At 40.3% G+C, this 19,607-nt stretch overlaps 1 protein-coding gene across 1 annotated transcript; it reads right to left on the bottom strand.

Moving 5' to 3' along the window:
• Window positions 1-8,328: 8,328 nt before the first annotated feature.
• On the bottom strand, window positions 8,329-10,032 carry LOC129051820 (zinc finger protein 396-like). Its single transcript, XM_054539243.2, has 2 exons — window positions 10,004-10,032; window positions 8,329-8,887 (listed from the first exon to the last, which is right to left on the bottom strand). The coding sequence occupies exons 1-2, from the start codon at window positions 10,030-10,032 to the stop codon at window positions 8,329-8,331; spliced, it is 588 nt and encodes a 195-aa protein (XP_054395218.2).
• Window positions 10,033-19,607: the final 9,575 nt, after the last annotated feature.

Below are 19,607 nucleotides of genomic sequence, written 5' to 3'. Positions count from 1 at the left end.
TGGAACATCACACAGCAATATAAAAGAACTAAGTGCTGCTAAAAGCAACAACATGGATGAATTTTACAAAGTGTTGAATGAAAAGACACAGCCACAAACAGGACACATGGTAGGGTTCCATTTATATAAAGTTTTTAAATAGGCAAAATTAATCTATAATGTTAAAAATTTGGGAGGGGGCATAGTGACTAGGAGTGAGCATGAGATTGATTCTGAGGTGCCTGTGTTTTGCTTCTTGATCTAAATTACATAGGTTTGTTCATTCTGCAAAAATATATTGAGGAATAGACAGATGATTTGTACACTTCTGTGTATGAATGTTATATTGTAAATTTTCTTGAAGAATATCTGTTTACAAGAGATAGAGAACATGGAAGCTCTTTCTCTGAGATGAAACATCTAAAAAGACAAAAATTAGCCAGGCGTGGTGGTGAGTGCCTGTAATCCCAGCTACTTGGGAGGCTGAGGCAGGAGAATGGCTTGAACCCGGGAGATGGAGGTTCTAGGAAACCGAGATCACGTCGCTGCACTCCAGCCTGGATGACAGAGCGAGACTCTGAGACTCCGTCTCAAAAAAACAAACAAAACAAAACAAAACAAAACAAAAAAACCCTAAGTCATATCATGCCGGTCTCAGTAGTTTGAAACCCTCCATGGTTCCCATCTCTCAGTAAAAGGCAACGTTCTTATGACATCCTTCAAGGCCCCATGTAGTCTTTTGGTCCCTCTCCATCTCTGTCCTCCTCTCCTCCACGTCTCCCACGTGCTGATTGGGTCTGGTAGGGTGACTGGGTGGCAAAGACCTCATAGAGGTGCCTTTCTGCTCAGGTGGCAAACAGGAGAGTCTATTTGCGCCCTGCAGGATGGATCCTTCCTGAGTCACTGAATATATTGGAGGTGCAGACAGCGCCAGAGAAAGGCATTGAACCTGCCAGATCAGACACCGCCTCTTAGGGTCGACGGAACACCCAGGAGCAAAGACCGGAAACTGTGGGAGAAGGGCCAGGAAGGGGGCCGGGGAGAGGCACAGAGACAGCGAGGTGACGTAGGCTTGGTGGGAGCGGGTATGGTAGCCAATGGGGGACAGAGGGGTAGGGCACAGACAAAGCTTGCTGAAGATATGAAGAGCAGTTTGTGAGCCGGCGAATCCTTGGAGTAGAGTAGAAAATTCAGGTCTCCTGTTCAGCCCGATGCAGGTGAGATGCTGTTGGAACACGTGACGGAGAAAGGGTGTGTGAGCCCAGGGCTTGTGCACGAAGCGCACAGGAGCGAAGGGGGCGAGAAGAAAAAACGACACCCAGCAAAGAGCGTGAAGACCCAGCAAAGAGCGTGAAGGCCCAACCGCCTGCCCTCAACCGGCCTCTAGCGCCTCGTGACCTTCCGCACTCCGTTGCAGGCGTTTGGCACCAGATGGCCCCACGCGCTCTGTTCGACGGTTGGGGGCCGCGGACGCTGGTTGTCAGCAGCACTGGGACAGCGGGGGAACGGGTGTGCAGTGTCCTCAGCGCCGTGGCAGACAGCACCTGTGGGTGCTCTAGCTCTTTCCCTCGGAGTCACCGGAGGCAGAGCCTCCCCTACGCGGAGTAGAGGAGCAGCTCACATGGTGCCGGGGTGGGGATCGGGCTTCCTGGAAGGCTGGAAATGGGAGTTGGGATAAGGGGTTGGCGAGGGCGGGGCGGCACTGTCTACCGGGGTGACCGGTGTGCCCTGGCAGCCAGGGAGTCTGCTGCAGGGCAGGTACTAAGATTCGGAGAGACACAGGACAAAGAACCCTCGGCCTCTTCTTTTCAGGCAGCTGCCACAGAGGACACCAGGTCATGCCAACACCCCCACAACTCCTGCCCGCCTGCAGGCAGCTCTGGGCTCAGGACACCGCCTCCAAGAACCTTTATAGCGCAGCTCTCCAAATCTTGGAGGCAAGGATATTCTATGTGGCCGCCCTGGAAAGGCCTGAACCTATAATATCTGGGCTGCGATGGTTTCTGAGGTGGACACCAGGTATTCTAAACTTCCCACAAGCTTCACCCCAAAACTTCCCTTTCTAACAGGCAGTGTATTTTCACTTCTTTTAAAAGATTTGGTAAAACAGCATTTAAGCCTTAGAAAGTTCCCCATCTCACCCCAGCCAGGGTTTGAACCCATGCCGTCTGATTCCACAGATCATGCATTTAACCACCAGACTTTGGTGTAGCCTCACCGTGTGTGCATGATGGCTTACATTTTTTTATAATACTTGGGGTGCTTAGCATCATGTCAGAGCTGTAATGAGTACTTGCACTGTTAGGAGGTCTAACATGGTTCAATTTATAAGTGGACCATTGGCCACACCAGGCCTGGCTCAGTCTCCTGGGAGGATGTAGGCAGGGACCACCAATTATCAGCATATCCCCATGATGAATTTCTCCAGACAGGGTATCACTCTGTCACACAGGCTGGAGTCACAGCTCACTGCAACCTCGAACTCCTGGGCTCAAGAGATCCTCCCACCTCAGCTTCCCAAGTAGCTGAGACTGCAGGCATGCGCCACCATGCCTGATAATTTCTCTTCTAATTGAGCTTTGCAGAAAACCACACAGCTGTCTGAGAGCTACTTTCTCCCAGGTATAATATGGGATGGGAAATGGCACCTCAGACTTCTGCAGATTCCACCCTGGCTTAAAAGCCCATGCCCTCAAGGACACCAGTCTTTCTTACAATAACGTAGACCATCTTCAGGGTCCTGGCCAAGATGGACAACTTGCCAATATTAACTTTTCCAGGCCACAAGGATGGTATATATCTCCATAGATTTAGGTCTTGAGTATTTTCTCCTAGAAATATTTCATAGCAAGCATCAGCACTGCAGCTTATGGGCCAACAAATTTAGACTGTAGCCTATTTATGTAAGGCCAGTGAGTGAAGGACCATATTAATAATTTTAAAGAGTTGCAGAATACACAGAAACACAAAGAGTCTGTGTCACAGACAATGTGACCCACAGAGCCTATGCTATTTATTAGATTCGTGCAAAAGTATTTGTGGTTTTTGCCATTACATTCAAACCGCAATTACTTTTGCACCAACCTCATAATATCTGGCTTTTTAAGAGAAAATTTGCAACAACTGTTTTGTAGTTGTCTGTGCATAGATCTTCCACAGCTTTTGCTAATTTATTTCTAAGTATTCTATGGGGTTTGTAAATGCTATTGTAAATGGAATCTTTTAAATTTTAATTTTTGATAGTTCATTGGTAGAATACAGGCAATACATATAATACAGTCCGGTGTCGCTTTAACAATGGGAATACCTTCTGAGAAATGCATCATTAGGTGATTTTTGTCATTGTGCAAACATCATAGACCATACCTACACAAACCTAGATGGTATAATTGACTATATTCCTAGGCCATATGGTATAGCCTGTAGCTACAAACCTGTACAGCATATACTGAATTTGAGGCAATTGTAACACAATGGTAAGTATTTGTGTATCTAAATATATCTAAACACAGAAAAGAAACAGTAACAATGTCATATTATCTTATGGGAACGCTGTCCTATATGCAGTTCATTATTGACCAAAACATTGTTATGAGGTGCATGACTGTGTATGTACATAAATGTATATATGCGTACATATTGAGTTTGTATATTGAACCTCACTGAAATCGCTTTTGATTTCAGGTAGTTTCTTTGCAGATTCCATAGGATTTTCTACATACACAATAATGTTTCTAGGAATCAAGTTTCTGTGAATAAAGCTAGTTTTCCTTCTGTTGTAATCTACATGCCTTTTATTTCTCTTTATTTCCTTCTGTATTTGCCAGGACCAACACTTGTCAGCATGGCACAATCAGGCATTTCTCCTCTAAGAGGATGTGCAGCCAAAAACTCAGCTGTCTGTGAGCTGTCTTCTCCCAGGAACGAGGACATAAGATGTACATCAGGTAGATACAAGATCCATGCTAGCTTAAAAGCTTTATGCCCCAAGGGCACCAATATCACTTGCAATAATTCCATAGGCCAGCTGTCAGGGCCCTGGGTGAGATTGATAATTGACCAATACCAACTTCCCTAGCCCTTGAAAATGATGATGATGATGTGTGTGTGTGTGTGTGTGTGTGTGTGTACTCACGTACTATATACATATATTGACATATAGTAGTATATGGACAAAACAACTGCTTTTTATATATTTACTTTTATATTGAAACCTTGGTCAATTTCTATTTACATTTTATAGTTTCTTTAGGATTTTTTTCTTTTTTTTTTAGAGAGTCTTGCTATATCCCCCTAGGCTGGAGTACAGTGGCACGATCTCAGCTCACTGCATCCTCTGCTTCCTGGTTCAAGCGATCCTCTTGCCTCAGCCTCCTGAGTAGCTGGGATTATAGGCATGTGCCACCAAGCCCAGCTAATTTTTGTATTTTTAGTAGAGACCGGGTTTCACCATGTTGGCCAGGCTGGTCTTGAACTCCTGACCTCAGGTGATCTGCCCACCTCGGCCTCCCAAAGTGCTGTGATTACAAGTGTGAGCCACTGTGATTACAGTGGCCCTCTTTTGGATGTTCTACATAGACAAAAGTTTTCTGTGCTTAAAGTCACTTTTCCTTCTTCGCTTTTAATCTCTATGCCTTTTATTAATTTTTCTTATCTTCTACATTTGCTGCAACATCCAGGAAACTATCAGATACAAGTAGAGACAATGGATATTCTTTCCCAGTTCCTAATCATACATAGGTTAAGAGTATTCAGTATGGTATTAACTGAAGATTTTTTGTAGATGTGCTTTATCACAGAAATGAATTCTCTCCAATTCTTGCTTTACTTAGAATGTTTTTGGAAAGTGGTGTGAGACTCACAGCTATTGAGATCACCATAGGACATTTCTCCTTTATTCTCTTAATATGATGAATTACATTGATTGATTTTTAGATGCTAAATGAATCTTTGCCTTCCTGGGGAAAAACTTACTTAGTCACAAAAGATCATCTTTTTATATTTGGTTGGATCTGATTTCCTAAAGTGTTCCTAAAGACTTTGGTGTCTATGTTATGAGCGATATTTATCTGTAATTTTCTCTTCTTGTTAGGTTTTGATATTAGGGTAATACTGGCCTTATAGAATGAGTTAGGAAAAGTTGCCTCTTTCTCCACTTTCTGAAAGAGTTTGTGTAACACAGGTAAAATATTGTTTTTACACATTTGATAGAATTCACCTGAAAAACCATCTGGACCTGCATGTTTTTTCTTAGAGGATGTTTATGATTCCCCATTATCCTTTTAACGTCTTTCAGATCTGACTCATGCCTTTCCCTTTTTATTCCTAATATTGGGAATTTGAGTTTTCTCTTTGTTATTTCTTCTTCAATCTTGATAGAGATTTCTCCATTTTATTACACTTTATAATTTCTATATTATATATAGAAATGTCTATAAATAGAAATTAACAGAATTAATATAATGTCTCTTTATCATTTCTATTTCCGTGTCTATTTTTATTATTTCTTCTTTTCTATTCATTTTGTATTTAATTTATTCTTTGATTCTTCTACTGAGGGTAGAAACCTAAATCATTGTTTCTTAAAATGTTTCTGTTTTAAACATAAACACTTAAAGCTGCCACACTTTAGCTGTTTGTCACAAATTTTGATTTGCTGTGTTTTGCTTATTCAGTCCAAAATATTTTGTATTTTTCCTTGTTTTTTTTAATATATTGGTTATATAAAAGTGTGTCTTGCTTTCATTCTAAATATGAATGTAAGTATTTTTAAATATTTAACTATTTAAATTTAATATTTATTATAGTACTTATTTAATATTTAGTCTGTAAATTTGAGGATTTTGTAGATATCATATTGTTATTGTTTCTACTTTAATTCTATTGTGATCAGAGAAAACACATTAATCTCAATTATTAAGACTTATTTTTTGGCCCAATCTTAATGAACATTCCACGTGCTCTTGAAGAGAAACATGTGTTCAGCTGGTGTTGGGTTATATGTTTTACAAATACCAATAAAGTCAAGTTACAACTTCTGTAATCTTACTTTTTATTAAATTAACAAACTTTATTTTAGAACAGTATCAGTTTCACAGAGAAATTGAGGAGAAAGTACAGTGTGTTCTCGTGTATCTTCTCCACCCGTACATACACAGTTTATCCTGTTACTAACAACTTGGATTCATGTGGTACATTTGTTACAACTAATGATCCAATATTAATATATTAACTAAAGTCTATAGTACACATTATGGTTAACTCCCCCTGTTATACAGTTCTGTGGGTTTTGACAATTGCATAATGTCATGTACCCATATTGTAGCATCATACAGAATAGTTTCACTACCCCAAAAATCTCCTGTGCTCCATGTAATCCCTTCCTCCCCCAAACTCCTAGCAACCACGGATCTTTTTACTGTCTCTAGTTTTGCCTTTCCAAATGTCATATAGTTGGAATCATACAGTATTTAACCTATTCAGACAGGCTTCTTTCACTTTGCAGCATGAATTTAATGTTCTTCCATCTCTTTTCATAGCTCAACAGCTCATTTCTTCATATTGCTGAATAATATTCCATTGCATAGATATACCACAGTTGGTTTATCTATTCACTTTTTGAAGGACATTTTGGTTGCTTCTAATTTGGGGCAATTATGATTAAAACCGCTACAAACATTCATGTGCAAGGTGTTTTTTGTTGTTGTTGTTGTTGTTGTTATTTTTGTTTGTTTGTTTTCATTTTGGAATATTTACTATCCCTGAAAATTAATATAATGGGGGTGCTAATAAAATGCTAATTTTTAAAAATCAAGGTTAGCCCAAGTAATTCTCCTTATATATAAACTAGTACCATTCACTCATTAGGATACCTACATAACTGCGAAATAATTCAAATCACACAGCAACACCCCTTAAAGATTCATCATATACTTAGATGATATGATTCGCACCACTTTCTGGTGGAGACATTCAAATTATTCACAATAAAGAGAATGCAATCTTACAAAGTTGATGGCATAGAAACTAAGAAACTTTTTCCATAATTAATCAGTAATTCACAATACACATATCTCTGAGGCATTTGTTGTTTCAATAGATGGGCTTGTTCCTCTCTTTAATTACAAAGAGAATGAGGCCCAAATAAAAAGTATCCTACATTTTTAATGACTGAAAATACAACTCAATACATATTCATATTCACTAGAGCTATAAAGCATAATCACTATCAGAAAATTCTATAATAAAATTCACATTCATTTCTCCTCCTACTGATCTTACATTTATTAGCATACTAACTAAGCAGAGTGTGGTCACTCCACATTTCTGGAGCTCCTCTAAGCCAGTTTCTGGGGCTACTCTAAGATATGGTTGGATTTTTTGAGAATGAAATGTTTTACACTCTATGAGGAACCCAACCAGACAAAGAAGTTGACCAAGATCCTCTTCCCTTTTTCCAAGGGCTTTGATTTCTGATGTTTGCCTCCATATTGGTTAACTGTAGCACCATGGAAAACACAATACATGTATTCTTGTAATAACATTACAGAATTTTATCAAGAATCTCTGGAAAAGAGATAATTATGTTGTGTGTATACTGTCAAAATAACTTTAATAACGTACAAGTCAGTGATTTTATTCTTAAACAGGAAATCTGACTGGATTAAATACAGGTAAAACTTTTAGCTGCTCATATCTAATAGATAAGCCAAATAAGATATCCCAAAAATTTGTCTTAAAATTTACTAACTATAAAGGTTGGGTTCAACAATTGTTTATAAGGGACTGCAGTGGACCCTTTAAATTGAACTTCAGTGGTTTGTTCGTATGTACAAGAACATCAAAATCCAGGGTCTCATTTCATGAGAGCATGTCTAGAAACTCATCTTACTAAGAATGCAGGAGACTCTGAAAAGGTTGTCTTGTGATGCTTGAAACATATTCATAGCTGAAATATGCTGGAAAAGGGGACACTGAGGCATTGTGATCAGCAGTTAAGGGCTTCCTCTTCCAGTTAAACTGTGGTGCATTTCTCCATCACACACTGCACTTGCCAACACTTGTGGTACATCAATCTTGTTTGACAATTTTGTTCATCTCCCTTTTTCCTTTATATTAAGATGATCATCCACCTTACAGAAGCACCCATAGAATAATATTGCTTATTATGAAAACATTCCTTATGTTTAGGCGACTCCTTGTAGATATGCAGTCATTTTAATGTTTCCATTGAGTTATTTCCAAATTACATTGCAAAGGAGATTTTTTTTCCAACGCAGGAAATTAACTTGATATCATCAATAGTATGGAGGGTCTTGTGAGCTTTCATAAGAGATTAAGGCCCTTTATTTATCTGCCTCCTGACAGTGACCTGGGACACTTCAGCCTAGTCTTGAAGTACATATTCTTTTGGGACTCTGCAATCCTATGTTCATATTTTGAATAATCTTGTTCATAGATTCCTCTATATGTGGAACTCTGGGAGGCATTTATACCAAGGATGTTGGAAACATCGCAATGCAGTTCTATGCCTGAAGAAGTCTTTTGCCTTGAAGCGGATTTCACATTTATAGTTTTGATGTTTTCATCATGTGGTCTTAAGGACTGCAGCTCCCATGATGCTCGCTGGAGCTGCTTCTTCACGGGCGTGCGCTGGCTAGTTGGCAATTGCTCAGTGATTTCTGAAGGTGCTAGCTTCTCTGCAACCATGTCCCTTCTTCGTCCAAAAAAGAAGACCTGCTCTGGTCCATCAAGCTCTCTCTGCACATCCTCTAGCACAGTCACAGCTTCCTCTCCATTTTCTGGATGATGCCTCTGCACCCAGGGCTGCAGCTTTTCTGGGAGGATGGCTAGGAACTGTTCCAGCACCAGCAGCTCCAGGATCTGCTCCTTTGTGTGCACCTCCGGCCTCAGTCAGAGAAGGTGGAGCTCTCCTTATGGACACTCTTCCTGGTGGGGAAGGGCGAACCCAGCGCTGTCGGGGAGAAACTGGGGAAGGCTGGCTTCGCAGCTGCTTCTGGTCCTGGCGGCCGGTGGGGGCCATAGAGAAACCGTGTTGCCATTTTTTTCTTAAGACCGGGTCTTGCTCTGTCACCCAGGCTGGAGTGCAGTAGCACAATCACAGCTCACTGCACCCTTGAACTCCTGGGCTCAAGCGATCCTTCTGCCTCAGCCTGCCAAGTAGCTGGGACTACAGGCACATGCCACCATGCCCAGCCAATTTTTTAATTTTTGTAGAGATGAAGGCCTCGCTATGTTGCCGCAGGCTGGTCTTGAGCGTCTGGGCTCAAGCCATCACAGGTGTGAGCCACTGCACCCAGCCCTCTTGTACAAGTTTTTATGTGGACATAGATTTCAACTCATTTGGGTAAATACTTATGAGCACAATAGCTGAATCATATGGTAAGAGTATGATTAGTTTTGTAAGAAACCACCAAAGTGTCTTCCAAGTGGATATATCATTTCTCTACATCCTTACCAGCATTTGGTGGTGTCAGTGTTTTGGATTTTAGACATTCTAATAGGTAAGTAGTAGTATCTCATTATTTTAATTTGCTCTTACCTAAGCACAGGATGTTAAGCATATTTTCATATCTTATTTGTCATCGGTATATTTTTGTTGTTGAGGTGTCTGTTCAGATTTTTGGCCACTTTTTAATTGATTGTTCGTTTTCTTACTGTTGAATTTTAAGAGGTCTTTTTATATTTCAATTACCAGTCCTTTATCAGAGATGTGTTTTACAAATAATTTTCTCCTAGTCAGTGGCTCATTTTTTCATTCTCTTAATAGTCTTTACTGAGCAGTAGTTTTTAACATTAATGAGGTCCAGTTTATCTTTTTTTTTTTTTTATGGATCAAGCTTTTTGTGTTGTATCTAAAAAGTTATTGCCAAACCCTAGATCACTTAGATTTTTCTCCTATGTTATCTTCTAAAAGTTTTATAATTTTTACATCTGGGTCTATGGTAGATTTTGAGTTAATTTTTGTGAAAGGTGTAAGGTCAGTGTCCAAGTTGTTTTTTACATGTGTAAGTCCAGTTGTTCCAGCACCATTTGTCGAAAAGGCTATCATTTCTCCATTGAATTGCCTGTGCTCCTTGGTCAAATATCAGTTAACTATATTTGTATGGGTCTATTTCTGGGCTCTTTATTCTGTTCCATTAATCAATTTATCTGCTTTTTCTTCAATACCACACTGTCTTGACTACTGTAGCCTTATAGTAAGTCTTGAAGTCGGGTAGTGTTAATATGCTTTATTCTTTAATACTGCACTGGATATTCTGGTCCTTTGGACTCTCCATATGAACTTTAGAATCAGTTTGTTAATATCCACAAAGTAACTTGCTGGTATTTCTATTGGGATTCTGTTGAAATACAGTCAATTTGAGAATAAATCAAATCTCAACAATATTGAGTCTTTCTGTCAGTGAACACAGAATATCTTTCCATTTGATTAGATTTTTGATCTCTTTCATCAGAGTGTTACAATTCTCCTCATATAAATCTTGTACATATTTTGTTAGATTTATACCTACACATTTCATATTTGGAGGAGCTAATGTAAATGGTATTATTGGTATTATGTGTTTTTAACTTGAAATTCCAATTATTAATTTCTACTACATAGGAAAACACTTGTCTTTTGTGTATTAATCTTGTATCCTGCAACCTTACTGTAATCTCTTATTGGTTGTTAGAGGTCATTTGTTGTTGTTATTGATTCTTAGGGGTTTTCTATATAGACAATTATGTATCTGCCAAAAATGACAGTTCTATTTCTTCCTTCCCAGTCTGTATATATTTTCTGTCCTTTGCTTATCTTACTTCATTACCATGTTGAGCAGAAGTCCTTACCTTGTTCCCAGTATTACAAGAAAAGCATCTAGTTTATCACCATTAAATATGATGTCGGTTTTTTGGTAGATGTTTTATCAAGTTGAGAATGTTCTACTCTTAATTCTTAGTTTGCTGAAAGCTTTTTATCACAAATAGGTGTTGGATTTTTCTCCAATGCTTTTTCTGCATCTATTGATATGATTATATACTTTTTTTCTTTAGCCTGTTGATATGATAGATTGCATTAATTGATTTTCAAATGTTGAATCAGACTTGCATACCTGGAATAAATTCCACTTGGCCATAATGTATAATTCTTTTTATACATTTTTGGTTTTGATTTGCTAATATTTTATTGAGGCTTTTTCCATTTATATTCATGAACGATATTGGTCTGTAGTTTTCTTTTCTGCAGTGGATTTGTCTGATTTTGGTAATAGGATAATGCTGTTCTCATAGAATGTGTTAGGAAGTCTTTCCTCTGCCTCAGTTTTCTAGAGCTGCTTGTAAAGGACTTAATCTCTTTCTCAAATATTTAGAATTCACCAGTAAAAGCACCAGGGCCTAGTGCTTTCTGTTTTGGAAGGTTATTGATTGTTGATTCAATTACTTTGATAGATATAGGCTTATTTATAGTCTCTATTTATCCTTTTGGCAGACTGTGTCTTTCAAGGAATTGGCCATTTAATCTACATTATCAAATTTGTGGCATTCTAATATTTTTATTATGCTTTTAATATCTGTGACTCAATAGTGATGCTCCTTTTTGTGTCTTGTCTACCTTTTCTTGGTTATTTTATTTAGACATTTATCAGTTTTATTGATATTTTCAAAGAGTCAATTTTGGTTTTATTGATTTTCTCTATTGTTTTCCTGTTTTCAGTTTCACCGATTTCTGCTGTAATTATTTTTCATTTCACTTTGGACTTAAATTGCTCTTCTTTTTGTAGTTTCCTAAGGTAAGGGTTAAGATTGATTTTAGATTTCATCTGTTCTAATATATGCATCCATTTCTATAAATTTCCTTCTAAGAACTACATGCTCTGTGTGCCACAAATTTTGGTAAGTTGAGTTTTCACTTTAATTTTGTTCAAAATATTTTTTAAATTTTTCTTGAGATTTCTTTGACTCATATGCTATTTCTCTTTTGAGTTTTATCAGCCTTGTTTCATATAATGTGAAACTCTAGTATTGGGTGCAAAAACATTTAGCACTGTTATGACCTATTGTTGAATTAATCCTTTTATCATTATCAAATAACTCTTTTTATTCCTTATCATATTCTTTGTCTGAAATCTACTCCATTTGATATAACTATTCCAGATTCTTTACATGGTGTTATTCCATCCTTATCCTTTCAGTTATATTCGTTTTTATGTTTCAAGTCTTTTTGTTTGTTTGTTTTGTTTTGTTGTGTTTTTGTTTTTGTTTTGAGACGGAGTCTCACTCTCTCGCCCAGATTGGAGTGCAGTGGTGCGATCTCGGCTCTCTGCAAGCTCCGCCTCCCGGGTTCACGCCATTCTCCTGCCTCAGCCTCCCAAGTAGCTGGGACTAGAGGCACCCACCACCATGCCCGGTTAACTTTTTGTATTTTTAGTAGAGATAGGGTTTCACCGTATTAGCCAGGATGGTCTCGATCTCCTGGCCTCATGATCCACCCGCCTCGGCCTCCCAAAGTGCTGGGATTACAGGCATGAGCCACAGCTCCCAGCCTCAAGTGGTTTTTTTTATACATAGCATATAGTTTTGTATTTTTAATCCAATCTAACAATCTCTGCCTTTAAAATCGTACATTTAGACCATTAAATTTAATATGGTTAGATGTCATTGTGTTTACACTGACAATTTTGCTGTTGCTTCCTGTTTGTTCCATCTGGTCTTTGTTTCCTTTTCCTCTTTGTATACCTTCTTTTGGATTATTTTCGTGATTCCATTTTATCTCTTTTGTTTACCTACTAAATATAATTCTTAAGTGTTTTTAAAGTGATTATATTATATAGGATATACTACATACTATAGTATAAACTACATAGAGTAACATATATAGTCTACCTCCAAGTAATATTATATTGTTTCACATATAGTATAAGAACTATACAATAAGAACAGTACACTTCCATTTCTCTCCTCTTATCATTTGTGCCATTGTGCCATACATTTTACTTTTACAGAAAGTGTTTGACATGCACACACACACACCCATACACACACATATGCATATATTTTTGTATTTACTTTTTCCATTGCTACTCATTTGCTTGTGTAGATCCAGATATCTAAGTTGCACTATTTTTCTCTTGCTCAGAGGACTTCCTTTAACTTTTTTTTTTCTGAAAGGTATGCTAGTGATAAATAAGCATTTACGTGTATAAAAAGGTTGAGTTGTGTGTGTGTGTGTGTGTGTACCTTCATTTTTAAAAGAGTTTCACTGGGTGTAGTGTTAGCACCTGTGTCTCCACATTCTGGCAGGTTCACGGGGTATAGGTTCACAGTATTTTTTCTTTCGAGTTTTAAAAAATGCTAACTCATTGAGTTCTAGCTTGTATATTTCCAATGAGAAATGTGCCATATTCTGTTTCGGGGGAAGTTTTGATAATAATATACTCAAATTTTGTTCATTCGTCCGTAGCTACATCTTACTCCTTCTTTTCTTTGTTGCTCGTTAGAACAATGCATGTGTTTCGCTGGAACACATAATGTGTGCTTTTTCTTGGGATGTCTTTTGATTTTCTTCTAGAGACTAAGCAGTTTGATTATGATGTACCTGGATTTAGTTTTTTTTCATGTTTTTTGTTATCTGATATCTTAAATTCATCATTTGTGTGATGGTTTGAGGTAGGGGTAATTTCCATATGCACAACCAATGAACTCAATCACATGTATTTAGGAGTTTGTTATCCTCCCATGTCCTCACTCCCTATTTTCCCCTTCTAGGAATTCTCCCTCAGCCATCTTTTTTCACATGCCCAGTGACCGAATATACCTTGATGAGGCCAAAACCTTTTCTAAACTCAAATAGCAAGTCTATGGAGTCCTTCTTCCTTTTCCACACATACTCCTGCCATTCAAGCCAAGAGAAAATGCTTCAAAATATATACAAATTTTACTTCTCATCACCTGCACCACCACCACTGTGTCCAAGCCTTCATGACTATGGCCATAGCCACCTAAATGGTCTCTCATCCCCAGAAACCAGAATGATCCTATTAAGCCTCAGTCAGATCATATCATCCTTTGCTCCAAACCCTCCATGATTTCTATCTGTGAGTAAAAGGCAATGTTCTTATCACATCCTCCAAGGCCCCACTTAGTCTCTTCATCCCTCTCCATCTCTGTTCCCCCTTCTTCCCACTCTGCAAAGTGCCAACTTCATCCTGGCCCCCTGTTGAGTTGCTCACTGCTCCCTGCGGGCAAGAGACATCCTTCCTCTGAGCCTTTACAGTGGCTAGTCCCACTAATTGGAATGCCTTTCCCTCAGATAACTGTGTGGTTTGTTTAATTGTTGCCTTCTAGACTTTGCTCAGATTCCACCTTCCCAATGAGGTTTACCATTTCCAGTCTATTTAAATAGAAACTCACACTTCTCCCTAGCCCCAAACTCAATCCTACATTGGCTGCCCTTCATCTCCCTGCAGTTGTTACTGGAACCTATCAAATAATTTACTAATTTATTACATTTGTTGTTTATTTTATTTTCTCCAACTAGAATTAGGTTTCATAAGATTTTTAGCCTTGTTTTTTAAAAAATTGATGCTGTTACCTAAAGTACCCCTTAGACTACTCATTTTGTCTCATATAATAATATATATGCCCAACTGATGACTAAATGGGTCAATGAGTGGCTTTATGAATATCACCTAGGTCTTCCATGCCATGTCAAACTATTAGAAAGTTAACTTAATGTATGTTTTCCAAAACAACTCATATCCGTTTATCTAAACCAGATGGCTAAAATAGCCCTGGTCTTGTTGGCATCGCCTGCTTCCCTTGCCTCTTCCCTTACCTCTTCAACCATCCCACTGTCAATTCCTCTAGACTGGGAGCTCAGTGGCTCATTTTTGCATTGGATCACTGCAAAAAAAATTTCCTAAGCCTATCTGCTTCTATTCTGACATCTATTTAATTCTTCCTTTCAGGGAGGCATAGAGTGTTTCTAAAATCTACATATATCATGTAACTTCTTTGCTTATCCTTTCATGATTCCTCATACTTTGTGGATAATGGACAAATGCCCCCTCATGGTATGTCTGTTTGTCCATGATCTGCACTTGAACACAGCAGCCACATCTCCCAGCTTGGGTTTCACTCTCCAACCACATTTGACTACTTGCCTGGTGTCCCACAGGGTCATGATCTCTTTCTTCCCTGACTTTTAATTTAATTTAATTTAATTTAAAGTTCTAGGATACAGGTGCAGGTTTGTTACACAGATTAGTGTTCCCTGACTTTTAGCATGCTATTTCTTTGACCCCCAAACAGCCTTTCTCTTCCTGGACACTTCCTCCTTTTTTTTATTATTTATTTTATTTTATTTTTTTCCATCTCTCTCACACCTAGTTTTATGTCCTTCTTACCTACTCCCGTATCGTCACCACTATCTTTCCAGGTGTAATATTTGGTTTATTTATCTGTCTCTCTCTGCTATACTGTAAATTGCTGGGATGCAAGAGATAAATCTTTGAATTCTATATCACCAAGACCTAGCACTGATTAATATAATACATTGACTCTTAAACAACACGGGTCTGAACTGCACAGATCCACTTACATGTGGATTTTCTTCCACTGCGGCCCCTCCTGAGACAGCAAGACCAACCCCTCCTTTTCATCCTCCTCCTCCTCCTCAGCCTGCTCAACATGAAAATGACAAGGATGAAACCTTTATGATGATCCACTCATCCATTTACTTTTCTCTAGCTTATTATATTGTAAGTATGCTGTATATAATACATATAACAAACAGAATGTGTTAACCGTTCATGTTATCAGTGAGGCCTCCAGTCAACAGTAGGCTATTAGTGGTTAAGTTTTGGGGAAGTCACAAGTCATGCAGACATTTTGGACTGCATGGGGGAAGCAGCCCCCTTACCCCCATGCATCGTTCAAGGGACAACTGTAATCTGTAAGCAGCTGAAGGAAATGCTTGTACTTTATTTTTCTTTCCACCATCTTAAGATGTCTTCATGGGTTGTAAAATACCTTTAAAAAGATTGTATTTTCAGCACAGTACAACTCCAAGGTCAGCCAAGTCTGTGTGAAATTATAAATCTTGTGACAATATTTTTGTGGTTAGGACTCGAGATAGACCAGTTATTTTTCCAAACAGAACCTATCCTGCTATTTACCTTAAAAGATAATCATTTGTAATTTGTCAAAGCAACATGATACCAATATCTATGTAATCTATTACATCCTAACAGACTTAAATTTTTTTTAAATTACGGAGCAGTCATGCATGAGTTCTTTCTTCCTTTTTTCCTTCAGGCCCAAAAGCCTGATTGCCAAGCCAATCATCCATAGGTGAAAGTGTGAATGTTGCTGGACGTGGTGGCTCACACCTGTTATCCCAACTCTTTGGGAGGCCAAGGCGGGAGGATCAGTTGAGCCAAGTTTGAGACCAGGCTGGGCAACATGATGAGACCCCCATCTCTCCCCCACAACCCCCTGCAGCCAAAAAAAAATTGTGAATGTGTGTGAATTACTGGCATACAACTAAATTAAACAAAAAAGACATTTATACTCCATGTTCTAGATCCTGGGCCCTGGGCCACAGAAACTTTGCACAGTTAAGCCTGGCTCAACAATCATGGCTTATACAAGTCAGTATTTTCTCCATCATTGAGTTAGAGCAAAAACACGCGAGCGGAGGAAACGTGGCAGACATAGACAGCAATGGGTGTCCTGACAGTTCCAAGACTGGAGGAAACCTGCCCAGAGCTTAGTTCTTCCAGGATAACACTAAAACAGAGTGTAGTGTTGCCCGGCTGATACTCACCGATCTCTCTCTTCTCTCCACAGGGGAACATCTTAGGCTAGTGTGTCGACTTCTGACTTGGCTCCTCTGAACCCAAGACCTTGGACACGTTCACAAACACTCCAGGGTGTTGGGCTTCCAGTTTGCTCTGGCAGGACAAAGGGCAGGTGAAGCTTGTTTGCCGTAACTAGAAGGAGCAGAACCTGCTCCCAGCAGAACAAGATCAAATCATGGGGAATAGTGGTCACCTGCCATTTCTAGAGGAAGGTTTTGCTTTTGGTCACTGAGGACCCTAAGTCTACATGAGAAGAAAACAAATAGGGTGATGCTGCATGCTTCTGACCCCAAAGAATCCCTGTGCAGGTGCCGAGGGTGCCCCAAAGATGAGGCTGTGCTTGCCGTGCCAACCACAGAAGCACATTTGACCTGATCAAAAGCAGGCGGAAAAGGTCCTGAAGCACAGATATTTTCTCAGTGATGCTGTTTTCTCCAAAATGAAAGGGGGAAGGTACCCTGGCTTAGGCCCCTGGTGTTCTGATTGAAGGTGAGAATAGAAGTATCTTCTTCAATGTGTTCTCCCATCTGACTGCAACAAGTGTGCTCCAGCCACCAATGTCCCAGTTGCTCTGAATGATGGTGAGAAGGGTACCCAAACACTTGAATGGTACTGTACCCTCCACTTGCCACCTGAATCCTCACTTGTGGACCCCAGGCACTCTGGCTGCATTTGTGAGTAAGCATAGGTGTGGGGCTGTGTCCTGCCATTGCACCATCTTTAATCTGGACTTGTGGACCTCAGGCTGTCTATTCATGGACAGAAGTTTCTGCAGGCACAGGTGGGGTGCTGTTTCCTCCCATTGTACACCTGAATTCTGGACTTGTGGACCCCAGGTGTTCTGGCTGTGTTCATAAACAGAAGTGTCCCCCCCCAAACAAACCCATATATGGTGCCATCTCCTCCCATTGCAGGCATTGCACTGCCTATACTCTGGTTTTATGGCCCTCACATGCTCTGACTGTATTCATAAACAGTAGTTTCTTCAGTCACAGATATGGCACTAGCCCCTCCAACAGAAACAGATGTGCTCAAGCTGAGTGGTCCGCAGGTGTTTGACAGAAGTCATGAACAGAAGTATCTTGGGGCACATGTTTCTTCTCTGTTGTGCAGGCTTCTCCAGTAGTAACAGATTTGCTCTGGCCATATGGGCCCCAAGTGCTTTGACCAGACACAAGAAGAGAAGACTTTCAGTCACAGGTAGTGTGTTGTCCCCCGCTACTGCAACATAGGTGCTTGGAAAGGTGCAACAGGGTGCTCTGCTTGTGGTGGAAACATAAAGGCCTCCAAGCATAGATGTGCTGCTTTCTCCTTCCCTTTGAGGGATGCAGATGCGCTCTGGCCAGCTGTGTTCCAGGTGGTCTGTCGGCAAGACAGAAGTGTCCCAAGCACTGGTATGTGCGGGCTCCTCCAACCACAACAGACGTGCTTTGGCCAGATGGTTTCCAGGTGTTATGAACACAAGAAGGAACAGAGGTGCCTTCTGGAACATGTTTCTTCTCAGTGATGTTCTAAGAGGTGTGCTTTGGCAGGACAGGCCCCAGCTGCTCTGACTGTAGGCAGGGAGGAAAGTGTTTCCCAGGAGTTTTTGCTTTCAGTAGTACTGCCCTCTCCAACTGTACCAGAGGTGCTGTAGGCTTGCAGGAACCCTGGTGCTCATGTGTAAGCCTCCCCAACATAAACTAAGGTGCTGCATGCCCCTCTAGGCCCTGTTCTAAAGCTGAGTGCTTCAGATGTGGAGCTGGGTCTGGGGCAGACACACTGGTCCTAGAGCTGTCATTACCCAGAAAAGCCCCAGAGTCCATGAATGGAAATGGGTCGGGAGAGGGGTTAGCAAAAGGTGAACTGTGCCTGATGCTGAGCATCCAGTGATGGCTCCAGAGCTAGAAGTAGTGGCTGTGCAAATGGGAAAAGGACCCGAGGTGCCACCCAATGTTGAGTGGGTGCTAGCAGAGATATCAAAGATGGATATGGAGATACCATGTATGCAAAATCTGATGGCATTATGCTCCCATTGGGTGTCTGGGCTGCAGTAAAGGCTCAGTTTAGAGCTTGTACTGAGATTTTACGTTTCTCAAAGGGTAAATGCCATCAAATACATCAGGGGATCCTGCCAGGGAGAGGCTAGAAAGAGGACATGGTAGCCATATTGATTTCATCAGAGTTAAAGGCAGGCTTGGCTGCCCAGTTGGTCAAGGTCCTAGCTACTAGAAAACAGACAATTGCTGAAGTAGTGATAAGTATGCTGGTGCAGACAGGGATCCTAGGAAGACTGACTCTCTGCTGCTGCCCTTTAGGAGCTCCAAATGTGACTGAGAGGTGGCTTCTGGGCTAAAGGAAAGGTTCAAAGTGGGGTAGGGCTGTTTACCATAAACATAGGTGGGTTAGTGGAGACTGCCTTTTGCAGGGGGCTGTCCACTCCACACTGCAATGAGCCAGTCAAATGGGAGTTCCAAGACCAGAGGAAACCTAGCCCAGAGCTTGAGTCTTCCAGGCTAACCCTGGCTCCTGGGGGAACCAGGAGATGAGACCCAGGGAATAGTAGTGTCCATGTCGGTCATCTCAAAGTTCAAAGCACGCTGGAAGGTCAAGTCTGCAGATGGGCTGACTGGGCGGTGGAAGTGATAAGGTTGGCCAGTTAATGATGGGTTGATATATTGATCTGTTTTCACACTGCTATAAAGAACTATGTGGGGCTGGGTAATTTATAAACAAAAGAGGTTTAATTAACTCACAGTTCCGCATGGCTGGGAGGCCAGAGGA

The sequence above is a fragment of the Pongo abelii genome, chromosome 20 (assembly GCF_028885655.2).
Source record: "Pongo abelii isolate AG06213 chromosome 20, NHGRI_mPonAbe1-v2.0_pri, whole genome shotgun sequence".
Classification (NCBI taxonomy): Eukaryota; Metazoa; Chordata; class Mammalia; order Primates; family Hominidae; genus Pongo; species Pongo abelii.
This window is presented reverse-complemented; position numbering and strand designations above follow the sequence as displayed.

Excerpts from the sequence above, each read along its gene's own strand:
- LOC129051820 (XM_054539243.2), bottom strand. The coding sequence starts at position 10,032 with ATGGTGCTGGAACAACTGGACTTACACAT. Across the intron at positions 8,888-10,003 it reads GAACAACTGGACTTACACAT|GCCGGAGGTGCACACAAAGG; the intron begins GTAAAAAACAAC and ends TCTCTGACTGAG.